The sequence below is a fragment of the Microcaecilia unicolor genome, chromosome 5, assembly GCF_901765095.1.
Source record: "Microcaecilia unicolor chromosome 5, aMicUni1.1, whole genome shotgun sequence".
NCBI classification, from domain to species: Eukaryota; Metazoa; Chordata; class Amphibia; order Gymnophiona; family Siphonopidae; genus Microcaecilia; species Microcaecilia unicolor.
In genome coordinates this window covers 142,764,210-142,779,983 of record NC_044035.1, presented here as the reverse complement: position 1 = coordinate 142,779,983, position 15,774 = coordinate 142,764,210, and the positions used below count along the sequence as shown (strand labels likewise).

General features: G+C 43.1%; 1 protein-coding gene across 1 annotated transcript in view; it reads left to right on the top strand.

Annotated features, from left to right (window-relative positions):
• The window catches only part of GBF1 (golgi brefeldin A resistant guanine nucleotide exchange factor 1), a 573,313-nt gene that overhangs the window by 518,029 nt on the left and 39,510 nt on the right, over window positions 1–15,774 (top strand). The window contains 1 exon segment of the mRNA XM_030203372.1: window positions 7,421–7,534. Coding sequence (XP_030059232.1) covers window positions 7,421–7,534 — 114 coding nt within the window.

The window sequence follows — 15,774 nt, the reverse complement described above, 5'->3', positions numbered from 1 at the left end:
ACCCTCTGACAGGGAAGCTAGAACCTTGTACTCTTTTTGGTGTAAGATGTTTCAGGACTCCATGCTCTTTTCCTGTATTAACACCTACCAGGGCTTCACGAGCGCACAATTGCAGGACTCTGTGCGCAAACTGCTAGATTTGGCCGACACACATCCTCCGGAGCAGGCCGAATTGCTTCACCAGTTGGCCAAGCAGCAGAAGGCATGTCATAAGTTTTTGGCCAGGGGCACCTACGACACTTTTGATGTAGCTTCCAGGATTTCTGCCCAAAGTATAACAATGCGCAGACTCTCATGGCCGCATGCCTCTGACTTGGAACCAGCAGTTCAGCAGAGGTTGGCAGAAGCCCCATGCCGGGAGGACAACCTTTTTGGAGAGAAGATGGAGGAGGCCACTGACCAAATCAAGAAACATACTGATATCATCCATCCTTTCTCCTGCCGGGTGCCTTCTGCATATGCCTCCTCCTCTAGAAGCATACCTTCCAGAGACGTAGGTACACTGCTTCCTCACACCTGCCTTAACAGACTCAACCCCAACACACTCATTCATGTCATCAGTGTGCACCTAAGGCCCCAGTCAAAGCAAGGGGTGAGCTTTTGACTGGCTCTAGCAGAGCATAGCTGCAGTAACAGTGAGCATACCGGGAGGCTGAAGTTTTTCCACAAAAGGTGGGTTCTTCAAATAGTCCATCTCGGTTATACCATAAATTGGCGACAGAGACCACCAAATTGCCCACCGAAAGCTCATCACTTCAGCTCTCAGCATGAGCAAGTACTTGCACTTTCAGCCGTTCTGAAGGCCCATGCGGTCGAGCCCATTCCACCAGGGGAGGAAGGGTGGGGATTCTATTCCAGGTACTTCCTTGTGCAAAAGAAGACAGGGAGAATGTGTCCCAGGACCCTGAACAAATTCATGGTCAAAGAAAGTTCGGGTGGTTTCCCTGGGCACCCTTCTCCCCATGATTCAGGAAAATGATTGGCTATGCTCTCTGGACTTGAATAATGCTTACACACACAACCTGATACTTCCAGCTCACAGGAAGTATCTGTGATTTCGGTTGGGAACACTGCACTTCCATTACCACATGTTGTCTTTTGGCCTCGCTTCAGCTCGCAGGTTTTTTTTTTTAACCAAATTTCTAGTGGTAGTCGCAGCATCACTACACAGACTGGGGGTCCATGTGTTTCCTTATCTGGACGATTGGCTGATGAAGAGCACATTGAAGAACAGTGCTCGGGAGTCCATGTGGAGGACTGTTCAAGCTACTAGGGTTTATTTTAAACTATCTCAAGTCCCATCTGCATCCTGTCCAGCAATTGGAATTCATTGGAACCCTTCTTAATTCACAGATGGTTCGGGCCTTCCTCCTGGGGCTGAGTGCAGGCTAGTTGCACTGGCTTCTCAGGTTCAAACCTCTCAGCAGATCACTGCTCAGCAGATGTTGAGCTGGTTGGGCCACATAGCATTCACAGTTTGTGACATGACACCTCTTCACATGAGAACTACCCAATGGACCCCACTTCTCAGTGGTTCCAAGCCACAGGGCTTCTGGAGGATGACATCTGAGTGTCCCCGGAGCTTGCTTACTCCCTGTTGTTGTGACAATGGATGCATCTCGCCTGGGGTGGAGAGCTTAGGTAGATTGACTTTACACTCAAGGTGCTTGGTCCACCCAGGAACAGATCTCCAGATCAGTCTCCTGGAGCTTCAAGATATTTGGAACACACTAAAAGCTTTCAGAGATTGGGTGTCTCACCAAATTGTACTCGTTCAGACAATCAGATTGCGATGTATTATACCAACAAGCAGGGGGCACCAGATCATGCCTCCTGTTTCAGGAGGCCGTTCGGATGTGGCATTGGGCTGTCCAGCATGGTGTGCTCCTTTGCACCACTTATTTGGCGGACAGAAACAACATCCTGGCCGACAGACTGAGCAGGGTCATGCAGCTGCACGAGTGGGGTCTCAACATGGGCGTTGCCTGAGAAATCTGAGCATGGGGCACCCCCTCAGTGCAGGGGCGTAGCTACGGGTGGGCCTGGGTGGGCCCAGGCCCGCCCAATTTTGGCCCAGGCCCGCCCACCCAAATTGCAACAGCAGTAGCAGCAGCAGCACGGCACGACGACGGGGACGGCACCCGCACGCACCCGCTGTGGCTCAGCTGATCAGGCTCCGACGGGCCACAATCCAGCCTGATTTCGCTCGCTCAGGCCCGCCCCTGTCCCACCATCACCCAAGCGCACACTGCTGCAGTTTGCAGCAGCGGCAGCCTAGCGCTAGCATACCACGTCGTCGCGGGCGGACGGCCACCCGCTCAGGTCTCCAGGGCAGGCTCCGCCTCCGACATCAGCCCGCCGGGCCGGCGCCTACCTTCGGCTTCTGGAATGCACTTGGCTTGCAGGGCCGCGCAGCGTAGTTTCCCATCATCCATTCCATAATGACTGGACGACGTGCGCACGTGCACGCATGCAGGTGCGAGGCGAGCCTCAGCCTGGCCCTGCCTGGACATGGGAATTGGCTTGGGAAGGAAGTTTGAGGAGAGACCATTCCAGAATCGAGTTCCAGGCTCCAGCAGTGTCTCCACTCTCCAATCCATAACTTTATTGCCAAGATAAGCAGCAGCTGCCAGCAGCCCAGCAGCAGCCAGCAGGACAGGTAATAAAATTGTAAATGCTTTTTTTTTTCATCATAATCTTTTGCCCTGCAGTGAAGAGCCCACCCCGAAGCCCACCACCATGACCTGCCAGCATTTTGATTATTCTTTTTTGTAATCAAAATGATGGCTGTGGTCTGGTAGTGGGCTTCTGGATGGGGGGGGGGGGGGGTAAACGTGCCGTGCCTAGGGCAATGAGGAGCCCATCCCCACCCAAAAATTCCCCAACAATAAATTTATATATATATATATATATAAATTTATATATATATATATATATGTGTGTGTGTGTGTGTGTGTATGTATGTATAATGCCCACCCATATTAGCGCTGGGCCCACCCAAAATCTCAGGTCTGGCTACGCCACTGCCTCAGTGGATCTCTTTGCCACTCACATCAGTCACAAAGTCCCTCAGTTCTGTTCCAGGCTTCAGACCCATGACACACTAGTGTTGGATGTCTTCCTCCCATACCCTTTGTGGGGAAGACTTTGCTGAAACTCAAGCAAAACCACAGGACCATGATTCTGATCACGCCTTACTGGCCCTGACAGATCTGGTTCCCTCTTCTTCTGGAGTTGTCCTCCAAAGAACTGTGGAGATTAGAGTGTTTTCCAACCCTTATTCAGAACAAGGGATCTCTTCTGCATCCCATCCTCCATTAACTGGCCTTCACGGCCTGGATGTTGAAAGCCTAGAATTTGCTTCTTTGACGCTTCCTGAGGGTGTCTCCTGGGTCTTGCTGGCTTCCAGGAAGGATTCCATTAAGAGGTGTTACTCTTTTAATTGGAGGAGGTTTGCCGTCTGGTGTGAGGGCAAGACCCTAGATCCTATTTCCTGTCCTACACAGACCCTGCTTGAATACCTTCTACACCTTTCCGAGTCTGGCCTTAAGACCAACTCTGTAACGGTTCGCCTCAGTGCGATTAGTTCTTATCAATGTGTAGAGGGTAAGCCCTTCTCTGGACAGCCTCTAGTTGTTCACTTCATGAGAGGTTTGCTTTTGTCAAAGCCCTCTGTCCACACATTCACATCTCATTACTGCCTTGAGCAGGACACCTGATGTGACAGTTGGTTTGGACAGACAGTACTGCAGAATTTGTTTGGGCCTAGAATCCAACTCCACCCTCCTAAGCCCATTTTATTCTGTTCTAGGCTGCATTTCACACAGTTTGTATAAAGTTTCAGGTTGATCTGTGTTATATTGTCACCGTTGCGAGATCCAATTGACCTATGGGTGTTGTTTTCTGTGAGCCTGGTAGTTAGGGATTCCCTACTTGTGATAATTATAGTCATGCTTGTCCTTGGAGAAAGCGAAGATACTTACCTGTAGCGGGTATTCTCTGAGGACAGCAGGCCTTATATTCTCACAAACCCTCCCACCTCCCCTAGGAGTTGTCTCCTCTTTTTTCATATGCTATAGTATTGAACTTGTGGTTTCGCGCTCTTGCGCCAGGTGGGAAGATGCTTGTGCCTGTGCACTGGAGCAAGTTTGTTGCTCCACAAAGCTGTTTTCAGCTTGATATAAGCTCCGAACTGGGCAATGTGAATTGCATTACTGACGTGAGAATATAAGGCCTGCTGTCCTCGGAGACTACCTGCTACACGGGTCATTCCATACCAAGTGGTCTAAAATTAAAAAAGTTCCCACCATCATGTTCTCCAATTTTGTTCAAATTTTATCTGTTGTGCGAGTCAGGTGTTAAACGAAGTTTCCCAAAATTTGAGGTCTCTAACTGCAATAGTTGCAGATCTAGACCCCCTTTTCTGAAAGGTTGTCAGGCCATGAGCGTGCAACATTTACCAAAATGCCATTTTTGGGGTCTATTAGAATCCAAACACATTTATTTATAAGAATGGCTAAAAAATTCAAATCCTGTACAGTTTTTGATGCTAATTCCGATCAAATACATTTTAACATTATGGATGCTAAATCCAGTCAAACAAGTTGACTCAAAGTGTGCATCAAAATTGGTCGTGATTCATCGGAACATATTTGGACTAATATTCAGACCGCAACAACTTCCATGCAAACAAAGATACGGACTTGAAATTTTGAACAAGCATTATGCTTGGGCTGGACATAATACTGCCAGATTTGCAACTAACCAGCATCTATAACCGCCCTGCAGAATCTCTTCAAAGTTGACACTGTCAGCGCAAATGGTAAAATGTACCAAAGTTCCATGCCAATTATTAGCTGAATCAGCTAGTGAACAGTATCATCTGAAAGAGAAAATTGTGCTCTACAACACTGATATGTTTTTGTTTTGCAATGTCACCATTAAATAGCCATTTACTCAGGTCAAAGTAGGTTATATTTAGTACGCTTGCAGGCTCATTTTCAAAGCACTTAGCCTCCCAAAGTTCCATAGAAACCTATGGAACTTAGCCTCCCAAAGTGCTTTGAAAATATGCCTCTTGATGTGCTAATTTTTCTTCATTTCTAGGAAATGGAGTCTTAATAGTCGCTTAAAAGAATTGATATAATTATTTATTTATTCATTCGTATTATATTCGTTGATTGTCCAATCATTTATTTTGCGCTGTTATGGTGGATTGGAAACATTTGTGAAACGTCAGTTGATCAGAAAGATGCTTTCATAAGCTTTATACTCCCGCTACTTCATTTTATTGGCCGGTAAGATGCGATACTTGCTGGAACCCAGAACAAACTTATCATTGCTGTTATTCCAGCTCCATCAATGACATCATCTGGTCGGCAATATAGTTTCCCTGAAACCGTTCTCTTGCAGATCAATGATGCTTTCAGAATGATGAAGTAACTGAAGAAGGCAGGCTTGGGAACCTGCAGTGAAGTAACTGAAGAAGGCAGGCTTGGGATCCTACAGTAAAGAAACCCACAATCAGGCTTGGGATCCTGCAGTAAAGATACCCACCCGTGGCTGTTACTGCATGGCTATCGGGCGTGGCCCCTTTGGCGATGGGGATGCTGGTTTGAATATGATAACCAGTAATGGCTCAGCCATCATGGACCAACGCAATACATCATGCACACAAAATATAAATGGCTACTTAATGGTGGCATTGCAAAACAAAAACATATCAGTGTTGTAGAGCACAATTTTCTCTTTCAGATGATACTGTTCACAAGCTGATTCAGGCAGACTCTTTTTTAATAATTGGCTTTGAACTTTGGTACATTTTACCATTTGCGCTGACAGTGCCAACTTTGAAGAGATCCTGCAGGGCGGTTATAGATGCTGGTTAGTTGCAAATCTGGCAGTATTATGTCCAGCCCAAGCATAATGCTTGTTCAAAATTTCAAGTCCGTATCTTTGTTTGCATGGAAGTTGTTGTGGTCTGAATATTGGTCCAAATATGTTCCGATGAGTCGCGACCAATTTTGATGCACATTTTGAGTCAACTTGTTTGACTGGATTTTGCATCCATAATGTTAAAATGTATTTCATCGGAATTAGCATCAAAAACTGTATAGGATTTGAATTTTTTTAGCCATTCTTATAAATGTGTTTGGATTTTAATAGACCCCAAACATGGCATTTTGGTAAATGTCGCGCGCTCATGGCCTGACAACCTTTCAGAAAAGGGGGTCTAGATCTGCAACTATTGCAGTTAGAGACCTCAAATTTTGGGAAACTTAGTTTAACACATGACTCGCGCAACAGATAAAATTTGAACAAAATTGGAGATATGATGGTGGGAAGGTTTAGACCACTTGGCATGGAATGACCCACAGGTAAGTATCTTCGCATATTGGTCTAGTGAGCTTCCTCTTGAGGCAGGGAGTTCCCTCTGCTGCCTTCAGTCAAAGGCTCTAGGGGTTGGGTCAAGGCTATGCAGAGGTTGTGGCTCACCTTCAGATTAGCAGTTTCCAGATTGTGGGGTCCTAGGTTTGAACCCTGGCATTCCTGACAGAGTTTAATTTGAGAAAATGAAGAACATATATAGAAAATGCTATTGCCTCTTTTATGGCTTGTTTTTTATTAAAGGAGGGGGGAGTTTCTAGAACTCATAATTTCTAAATGCACACACCACAAGCTATCTATTCGTGAGTTTTTGTGCAACATTACATTTTAGAAAATGCTTTCATTGTTTGAAACACAGGGCCTGGGATTCCACTTCAGGCGAAACTGGACTTTTAACAGCTAGCTGAATGGTACCTGAATAAGATTAATGATCCCATCCCCAACTCCAAAGAAAATCTGTAAATATGATTACTGTTGCTCTGTGTTTCACCACAGTTGTCTGAGTTCCAGCCTCATGGTTTATTTTCTTAATGTTTGGTCAAAGGGTTTATCCACATTTTGCCCCTTCTTTCCCCTCCCACATAACATAGTCATCCTCCTATGACCGAAGATAGCCATTGCTGGTTTAAAAAAAAGTTTCAAGATTGTATTGTTAGGAGTACCAAAACTGCTTGACTCCAATTTAGTATTCTCATGACCACCCATACTGTACAGGATTTCACAAAGCTGGTGTTAATGAGGTAGACAAAGCTTCTACCATTGTTAATTTCCACTGTAACCTTTGATTATAAAAAATCTAAATGTATCCCATTAAAGGTAAAATATGTTGGCATGAACTAGTACTAAAACTTCTGAGCTACTAACCCTGTATGTGGTAGATTCTCTGTCATTACTACTTCTGGACCATTTTCATTCCAGGTATCTCCATGTACTGTTCACAGAACCCTGGTTACTTGATTAGATGGTTGGCAGCCAACTGAACTGTTATTGTTTGCTGCTATGAACTATGTTGTTGTCTTTCCTCTTGTTCTAGGTGTTCCTGCAGCACCTTTCTCCTCTGCTTTCTCTGACCACGTTTGCTGCTTTGTGGCTCACAATACTTGACTTTATGGACAAATATATGCATGCAGGTTCCAGCGACTTACTGGTATGGATTGCTTGAGAGGATACCAAGTACTGATGATATGACACAGGAGATTAACTGTTTTCAGCTAACATGTACAAGTCTTATCTAATATGCTGTAATTGAAGACCCTGTAAAGAGAATGAGATTCAGTCTAACCTGAGATGGCCTTTAAACCCTCTGGTTTACTTGTACATTTTATTTTAAGAAATCTGGTTTAAATCTGGTTGAATATATGAAAGTCTTGATAAATCATGGGAGCTAAGTCTCCATGGCACCTAGAATTTGAGCCCTGGAGCCCAAGATTTTGTGTCCCCCCCAGAATTATTGTTCTTACATTCCTGGTCACTTCCACTTAGGAAGTGGGCTTCTCTGCTACCTGCATCTTGCAACTCAGCTCTCAATGAGTTTGAGCCACATGATGCAGGAAGAGCCTGTCAATCTCACTTTTTCAAGTCTTAAGGGGGAGAAAGAGAGACAGAAATTGGTAGGGCCTAGCCATGGTGATAGATAAACCTAAGAGGTAAATGCCTAAGGCACAGCTGTTGAAGGGGGTGCTTTATATTACTGACAATACGTTTTTTGTTTGGTTGTGGGGATGCTATTAGTTTCTGCCCGCTTAATGCAGTTGATGCTTTGTTTCCTTGGCATCCTTGCCAGACCAGTACACAACTTGTGGGTTGTGCCCCTCATCCAGCAGATGTGGAGACAGAGATTCTAGAATTCTGCGCTGTACCTTATAAAGACACTGGGCAATGTTATGACATCTGGACTTGTGAACGGAATCTCATTGGCTGGTTGGAGAACTGGTACTTAGTTGAGAGGGAGGGATAGGTTCTATTTTTTCTACGAAAAAAATACTTAGAACCAAAGGGACATCTCAGGTGTGTCTGAGAACATTTCCCTTTCCTCTTACCCAGCCACTGCTTCTCGCCTTAGGCAATTTTCTTTAAAAAAAAAAAAAAAAAGGGGGGGGGGGGAAGAAAAGATTAGTGCTGTTAAGCTTCTGTTTTGCTGACAGCTATCCACAGCTCTGTGTTCGAAAGCAAGAGAAGTTTCTATATCCATGCTGTAAAAACCTGTAAGTTTCCTCCATATGTTGTGTGGCTAGGATGTTTCATCCCTCCTATCAAGCCGTTCCCAGGCAAACCTGGATTTTCTGTTATTTATTCATCACATTTATTACCAGGACAAACTTCCAAGGTAGGCCACAGCACCGGTCTAGATTTCAGTGTGAGATGTCTTGCGGGACCCTTCTCTATCAGATTTTAGTACCATAGCATAACTTCTTTATTATTACTTTTTGTTTTATTTTTGATTGTGTTTCTTATTGTTTACTTTTTCTCCTCTCGGGATGTGGACTAAACTAAGTGATTTTGAGGGGCATAATCAAACGCGAACGCCCATCTCCATGGGCGTCTATGTCCGAAAACGGGTACGTGAAGGGACGGGACAGACCGTATTTTCGAAAAAAATGGGCGGCCATCTTTTTCTTCGATAATACAGTTTGTGCCGGGCAAATGCATCGGATATGTGCGGATTTGAGCTGGGCAGTTTAGTTTTTCAGCAATAATGGAAAACGAAGGCGCCCAGCTCAAAAACGAACAAATCCAAGGCATTGTGTCATGGGAGGGGCCAGGATTTCCTAGTGCACTGGTCCCCCTCACATGCCAGGACACCAACCGGGCACCCTAGGGGACACTTGTAACAAGTAAAAAACAAAACTAAAATACCTACCAAGTCCATAGCTCCCTTCCTTTGGGTGCTGAGCCCCTCAAATCCCCCCCAAAACCCCCTGCCCACAACTCTACACCATTACCATAGCCCTTATGGCTGAATGGGGGCACCTAGATGTGGGTACAGTGGGTTTTGGGGGCGGTTTGGAGGGCTCCCATTAACCAGCACAAGTGTAACAGGTATGGGGGGGGGATGGGCCTGGGTCCACCTGGCTGACGTCCACTGCACCCACTAACAACTGCTCCAGGGACCTGCATACTGCTGTGATGGAGCTGGGTATGGCATTTGAGGCTGGCATACAGTTGTTGGGGGTTTTTTTGGTGGGAAGTAGTTAGTGACCACTGGGGGAGTCAGGGGTGGTCATCCCTGATTCTCTCCGGTGGTCATCTGGTCATTTATGGCACTTTTTTGGGACTTGTTCGTGAAAAAAAGGGTCCAAAAAAGTTACCTAAAATCATGCTAAAAACGCCTTTGTTTTTTTGATTATCGGCCGAAGACGCCCATCTCTCCTCGGCCGATAAATACACCCCAGTCCCGCCTTCACCACGCCTCCGACTCGCCCCCGTCAACTTTGTTCGTTCCCGCGACAGTGCAGTTGAAGATGCCCAAAATCGGCTTTCGATTATACCGATTTGGGCGCCTGTGCGAGATGGGCGCCTATTTCCCGATTTGGGTCGAAATCTGGGCGCTCATCACTTTCGAAAATAAGGCTGTTTCCGTCCCTAATTTTGAAAACATTGAATTAAAAAAAAAATAGCAACTTATATTCTGCTATTCCCCAAATAAAATTGATTCAATGTGGTTAACAGTCTAAGAAGCTAGAACAAACCTTTAGGAAAATTCCATAATTTGGGTACTTTAATCATCAACAAATTTCCAAGTATTAAATTAAAATCAATTAGCTAAAAAAATTTTTTGAACCAAGTGGGTTTTCAGTTTCTCTTGTATCTTCATATAATCAGATTCTAATGTTCACTGCTGTAGAAGAGAATTCCAAATTAAAGCCGTTGGTAAGGTCCTGAAATTGAAAGTATTCTATTTTTTTTTTTTTTTTTTTTTAATGTAATTCCCTGCATTGATGGGAAATGAAGAACCACTTTTTTTTTTAAATTTAGTAACAATTTATTCCTGGCTTCTCAAAAAATAAAAAAAAGGTAGTAAAAGTGGAGGTTTGACACTGGATCTTGTGTCTGCTTGCGTTTTCTGGGTTGAATCCACAGAAAAGGCAGCCATGTCTGTCCAGCCTTCAGCTGACAAAGGGGTACCCGGGACGGTCCATGAGGAACCTGAAAGACTTTGGGCAGATGGTGCTTCAGGAGAGGATTTCACAACCTGCTGTAATGTCTGTAAACCCTATGCTGATTCATAATAGGCTCTTGATCCAGGTATTCCTTTTTTTTTCCTTAATTTGTTTTGTTACTTCTAAAAGCTTTTTTTTTTTTTTTTTTTTAATTAAAGGTTCCAGAACTCTTCACAATGGTTTTTAGGAATCACGTCGACCCATCTGCACAAAAGTGCAGATGTTTACAAGCATTAGATCATTGGGAATTGAGATCAATTGTGCTTCAGCAGTGTCAGACCATGTGGAGTGTGTGGTAACCAAAACTGGATCGAGGTGAGACCAGTTAGAAGGGGACCTTCCAGTTGAGGTGGGAGATTATCATTCAGTGATAAATCTCTTTTGCAAGGAAATTACTACCTGTAATTTCTAAGATGTTTGAGCTTCTGAGTATTTCTATAACTTCTACATACTCCTCTTCTGGATCTCTTATCCTCTTTGGCACAAGAGATCCTATTGAAACGTTTCCAATTCATCAAGCTATTCAAAGTCTTATCACTTCCAACTGAGATGCTCCTGAAGCAGGTCTTAAAGTAGGCAGAGCTATGGTAAGATTGTATTCCTTACTATCTCAGGGGAAAGAGTAGTTAAAGCAACCTAAAGTGGATGCTTTAGTAAATGCGGTTAACTAAAAAAAAGACTAGTATTCTGGTAGAGGAGGGCTGTAAAGGGTCTATCAAATCAAAAGATAGAAACCCTTCTTAAACAAGTCTCTGATGTCTTAGTCCTGAGTCTTCAAGCAGCAATATGGTTCTGCAAGAGAAGAATGTTTCTTCTAGATCCAGAGGATATTCCAGTAAATTCTTCAATTTACTAAGTAGCCTTGCCTATATAGAGAATGCTGCTCATGACTTAGAGGTTTGTCTAGAGATATGGAGCTTTCTGCTTCCTCTCAAAAGGCTTCTGCGGCTGTGGGAGTGGTCTGCAGATTCTGCATTTAAAACACGACTTAACAGGTTTCCCTTCAAATCTTTAGAGAAGACTTTGAAAAAACAGTGAAGGATTTGGGAGACTCCAAGCCACAAAGATTGCCAGAAGAGAGACCCAAATCTTCCTCAAAACAATGTACTTCTAGACCTAGATTTACAGAGCAAAAAGATATAGACTTGGGAAATCAGGATCCTACCATCATTTTAGATTTCAAAATCAAAATTTTTTCTTTCAAAGACCGAAAAGGAAATCTGGTTGCCTCTCAACAACTTTGAGAGCTATCAAATGAAGCCTTTTGGGTCCAGTCTTCTCCAGAGCTGGTAAGCATTATGTGTCGTCTTTTTTAGAGGAAAGTTATTCAACATGATAAACTGGAATTTTTTCATTCTCTCCATGATGTTTGTTCTTTTCTTTTATTGCACTCATGCAAAGGTAGCAGCTGTGCAGGTCACTCTTGAAATCTTCTCGATTTAGGAGCAATAGTAACATTCCTCTAAACAAGATGTGCGCAGCAAGGTTTTCAATATATTGCATTGTGCCGAAGGAGGGAGGAACCTTTTATCTAGTATTAGATCTCAAAGATGTAAATTGTGCTTTAAGGTTTCCATGCAGAAATGCTTTACTTTTAAAGTCTGATCATGACAGTACAATCAGGACAATTTCTCACCTCTTTTGTATCTGAAAGAAGCTTATCTGCATATTCCCACCAGGCTGTCGTATCAGAGGTTCTTTGCAAACGCTTCCAGTTTTGAACCATGCCCTTTGCATTGGTGATGGTATCCAGAACCTATTCCAAAGTGATTGTTGTCATAGCAGCATTTCTTTGTCAGTAGGGAATCGGAGTTCCTTCAATGACTCCAAGCAGGTATCAGCTCAAGTACTTCATCTCCTTTAGTCTCTTCTGCGGGTGGTCAGTCTTCCCAAAAGCAAGGTACAATCTTCTCAAGAGCTGGAATAACTTAGTGATAAGATTCAGCACTGAGTTATGGATGGGACTATATGCAGGTTCTGGGTTCCATAGCAGCAACTTTGGACTTAGTGCCATGAGCATGAGCTCACATGAGACCTCTACAGAACTCTTCTCAGTCAATGGTCCACTTCCAAGCAGAGCCTAGAATATCATTTTCCCTGGACATCTCAAGCAAAGTTCAGCATGAAGTGGTGGTTTCAACCTCACAATTTTATATAAGTACTCAATCTGCAGTCTCCCAACTGGATGGTGGTATAGTTAGGGAGCTCATTGCTAGTGTCAAATGTCTTAGGGCACTTGGTCACGTCTTGCGGCATCTTGGTCCATCAGTTGTCTAGAGCTCAGGGCAGTTCATCTGGGTATGGTGTTCACTTCAGTCTCTTCTACATATACTGAAAGGAAAAGATATAACAGTGCTGTCCGACAATGTAGCAGCTGTCGCATACATCATCAGGCAAAGAGGCCTGGATGCCTTATTTCAACTTTGGCCTTTGATTGTTTTCCAAGGTCATCTTTAGCAGCTTATGTGGATTTAGTTTGTTTTCTCACAGGGATTGCTCGCATTTGTTCCCCTTTTGAGCTGCTTGTCAGGAATGGAATTTAAATCTAGTTTTAAAGGTGCTAGGGCTCACTGCTTTTGAATCTCGTAGAAGAGCTACAGTTAAAGATCTCACTTTTAAGACAGCATTTTTGTTAGAAGTTTCCTCCATGAGGCGTGTCTCAATGTTACTAGCTGTTTCATGCAGAGATTGTTTTCTTTGGTTTACAGAAGCTGGAGTTTCCATTAGGATTGTTCCCCCTTTTCTTCCTAAAGTGGTCTCTTTTTTTCAGAGATGATTACGGTGAAGAATTTAAAGTGCTACATTTGCTCAATATATGTTAGGTCCTTTTTAGGTATTTAGAAGGGACCAGTGGTTTTAGATGATCTTATAGATTTATTCTTTTGGAGGGCCCGAAGAAAGATAAAACAGCATCTAAAACCTGCTGTATCTCATTGGCTTAGGGAAATTATTTCATTGGTATATATTCTAAAAGGTAAACAACCCCCTCAAGGTTTTTGGGCTCTCACAACTAGAGCGATAGCTGGTTCTTGGGCAAAATCATGGGCAGTAACTCCTATGAATATTTGTAAAGCAGCTACCTAGTCTTCACTTCACATTTTTGCAAAGCATTATAGAGTTGACTTGGCAGCACAGGCAGAAGCTTTGTTTGGGTCTGAGGTCCTCAGATAAGCATTGTAAATTCCCCACCTTTCTTAAAGCTTGCTTTGCTACATCCTACAAGTTCTGGACTTGTCTGGCAAAGATGCTAAGGAAGGAGAAATTATTCTTACTGGTTAATTTTCTTTCTTTTACACCAATCCAGAAATTGTTGCACATCTTTCTTGTTTGAATATACACTTTCAATGTTTTTCCAACGAATAAAGTTTCTTCTCATGTTTTCAGAGTTGCTGTTTAGAGTTTATTATGTATGTCATTTCAAGGAAAGCAAATTATTTTATTTTATTTGTTACATTTGTATCCCACATTTTCCCACCTATTTGCAGGCTCAATGTGGCTTATATAATAACGTAGGCGTACGCCAAGCCGGTAGAGAACATGTGTTACAGACACACTTGGGAATCGTAGAGAGGAGAAGATTGCGTTAGGTCCATTAGTTACTTTATATAGTTGTGTAGCAGGGTTCAGGATTTTAGGTTATGTCAGTTATGTATACTTTTTTGAATAGGTAGGTTTTTAGTGATTTCCTGAAATTCAGATGGTCGTATATTGTTTTCACTGCTTTTGGTAGTCCATTCCATAGTTGTGGGCTTATATAGGAAAAGCTGGTTGCGTAAGTTGATTTGTATTTGAGTCCTTTGCAGCTTGGGTAGTGAAGGTTTAGGTATGTTCTTGTTGATCTGATTGTGTTTCTGGTTGGCAGGTCTATGAGCCCTGTCATATATCCTGGGGCTTCGCCATAGATAATGTTATGAACCATGGTGCAGATTTTGAAGGCGATATGTTCTTTGATAGGGAGCCAATGTACTTTTTCTCGGAGGGGTTTGCTACTTCTTTATCATTCTAAAACTGAACATCTGAAGCTGTACAGTGCCCTTATAAGGTGGAGCCCAGAACTCTGGAATCTCTTTCTCCAATCTGCTGGCTGACAGGCACAATTTCATAAGTTCTGGACTGGTCTGGTAGAACTAAAGGAAAGAAAATTAACAGGTAAGAAGAATTTCTCCATGCATGTGTGTTCTGTTCCCCTACTATTTTTATTGACTCTTGTGGTATGTTCCAACTGAAGTCAGGGTTCTGCCTCAGCCTGCAGTGTTGAAGAAAGATCTAGAACTTCAATACCCATTCTAAATATTTGATTTATTTAGGCTCTGGCCACAACCAAGCTGATAGTAAGCATTGTAGTCTGTTGTCTTGTATCTGAACTGGCTTCTAAACATTATGAAGCAGAGAAGAAGTTTCTGCTTGTCTAGAAAAGAAAGAGGACCCCCATCTGCACCAAGATCAGCTGACTGCACACAATAGCATCATAATTTGCAAGACAGACTGCTATAATAGATGATTCTTGCTATAATCCACTTGGAGCTTCCAGAGTGAGGCGGAATATAAATTTTCAAATTAAATTAAACTAGCACAATTTCTCAATCCTCTACTAAAGACCTGGCCAGTCAGGATTTCCGCATATACAGTGTGAATTTTTGTGAGATAAATTTGCATGCAGTGGGTCTTCAGTATATGTAAATTTATCTCACGCTTCATTGTGGTTATCCAGAAAACCTCTGTTCAAAGAATTCCTAGACACTAATTCAGCAAAAATCACGTGTGTCAACAACATCCAAAACTGAAAGATTAACTAACGACTTAAAAGCTCTTCATTCTCACTGTGAATCATGTGGAGTGGAGGAGTGGCCTAGTGGTTAGCATGGTGGACTTTGGTCCTGGGGAACTGGGTTTGATTCCCACTGCAGGTACAGGCAGCTCCTTGTGACTCTGGGCAAGTCACTTAACCCTCCATTGCCACAGGTACAAATAAGTACCTGTATATAATATGTAAGCCGCATTGAACCTGCTATGAGTGGGAAAGCGCAGGGTACAAATGTAACAAAAATAAAATACTTGAATTCAATTAATGGAGGAAAAAGACCTCAAAAGTCATGGCTTGGCAGCAAGTATGATCTCTTAGTGCCGGCATATCATAGACTCCAGTATTATCATTGGTCAAAAAACCTCCAAATTTTTCAGTTGTCAGTTTTGTATTATCTATTGTTAGTTTCTTCAATTTTTATGT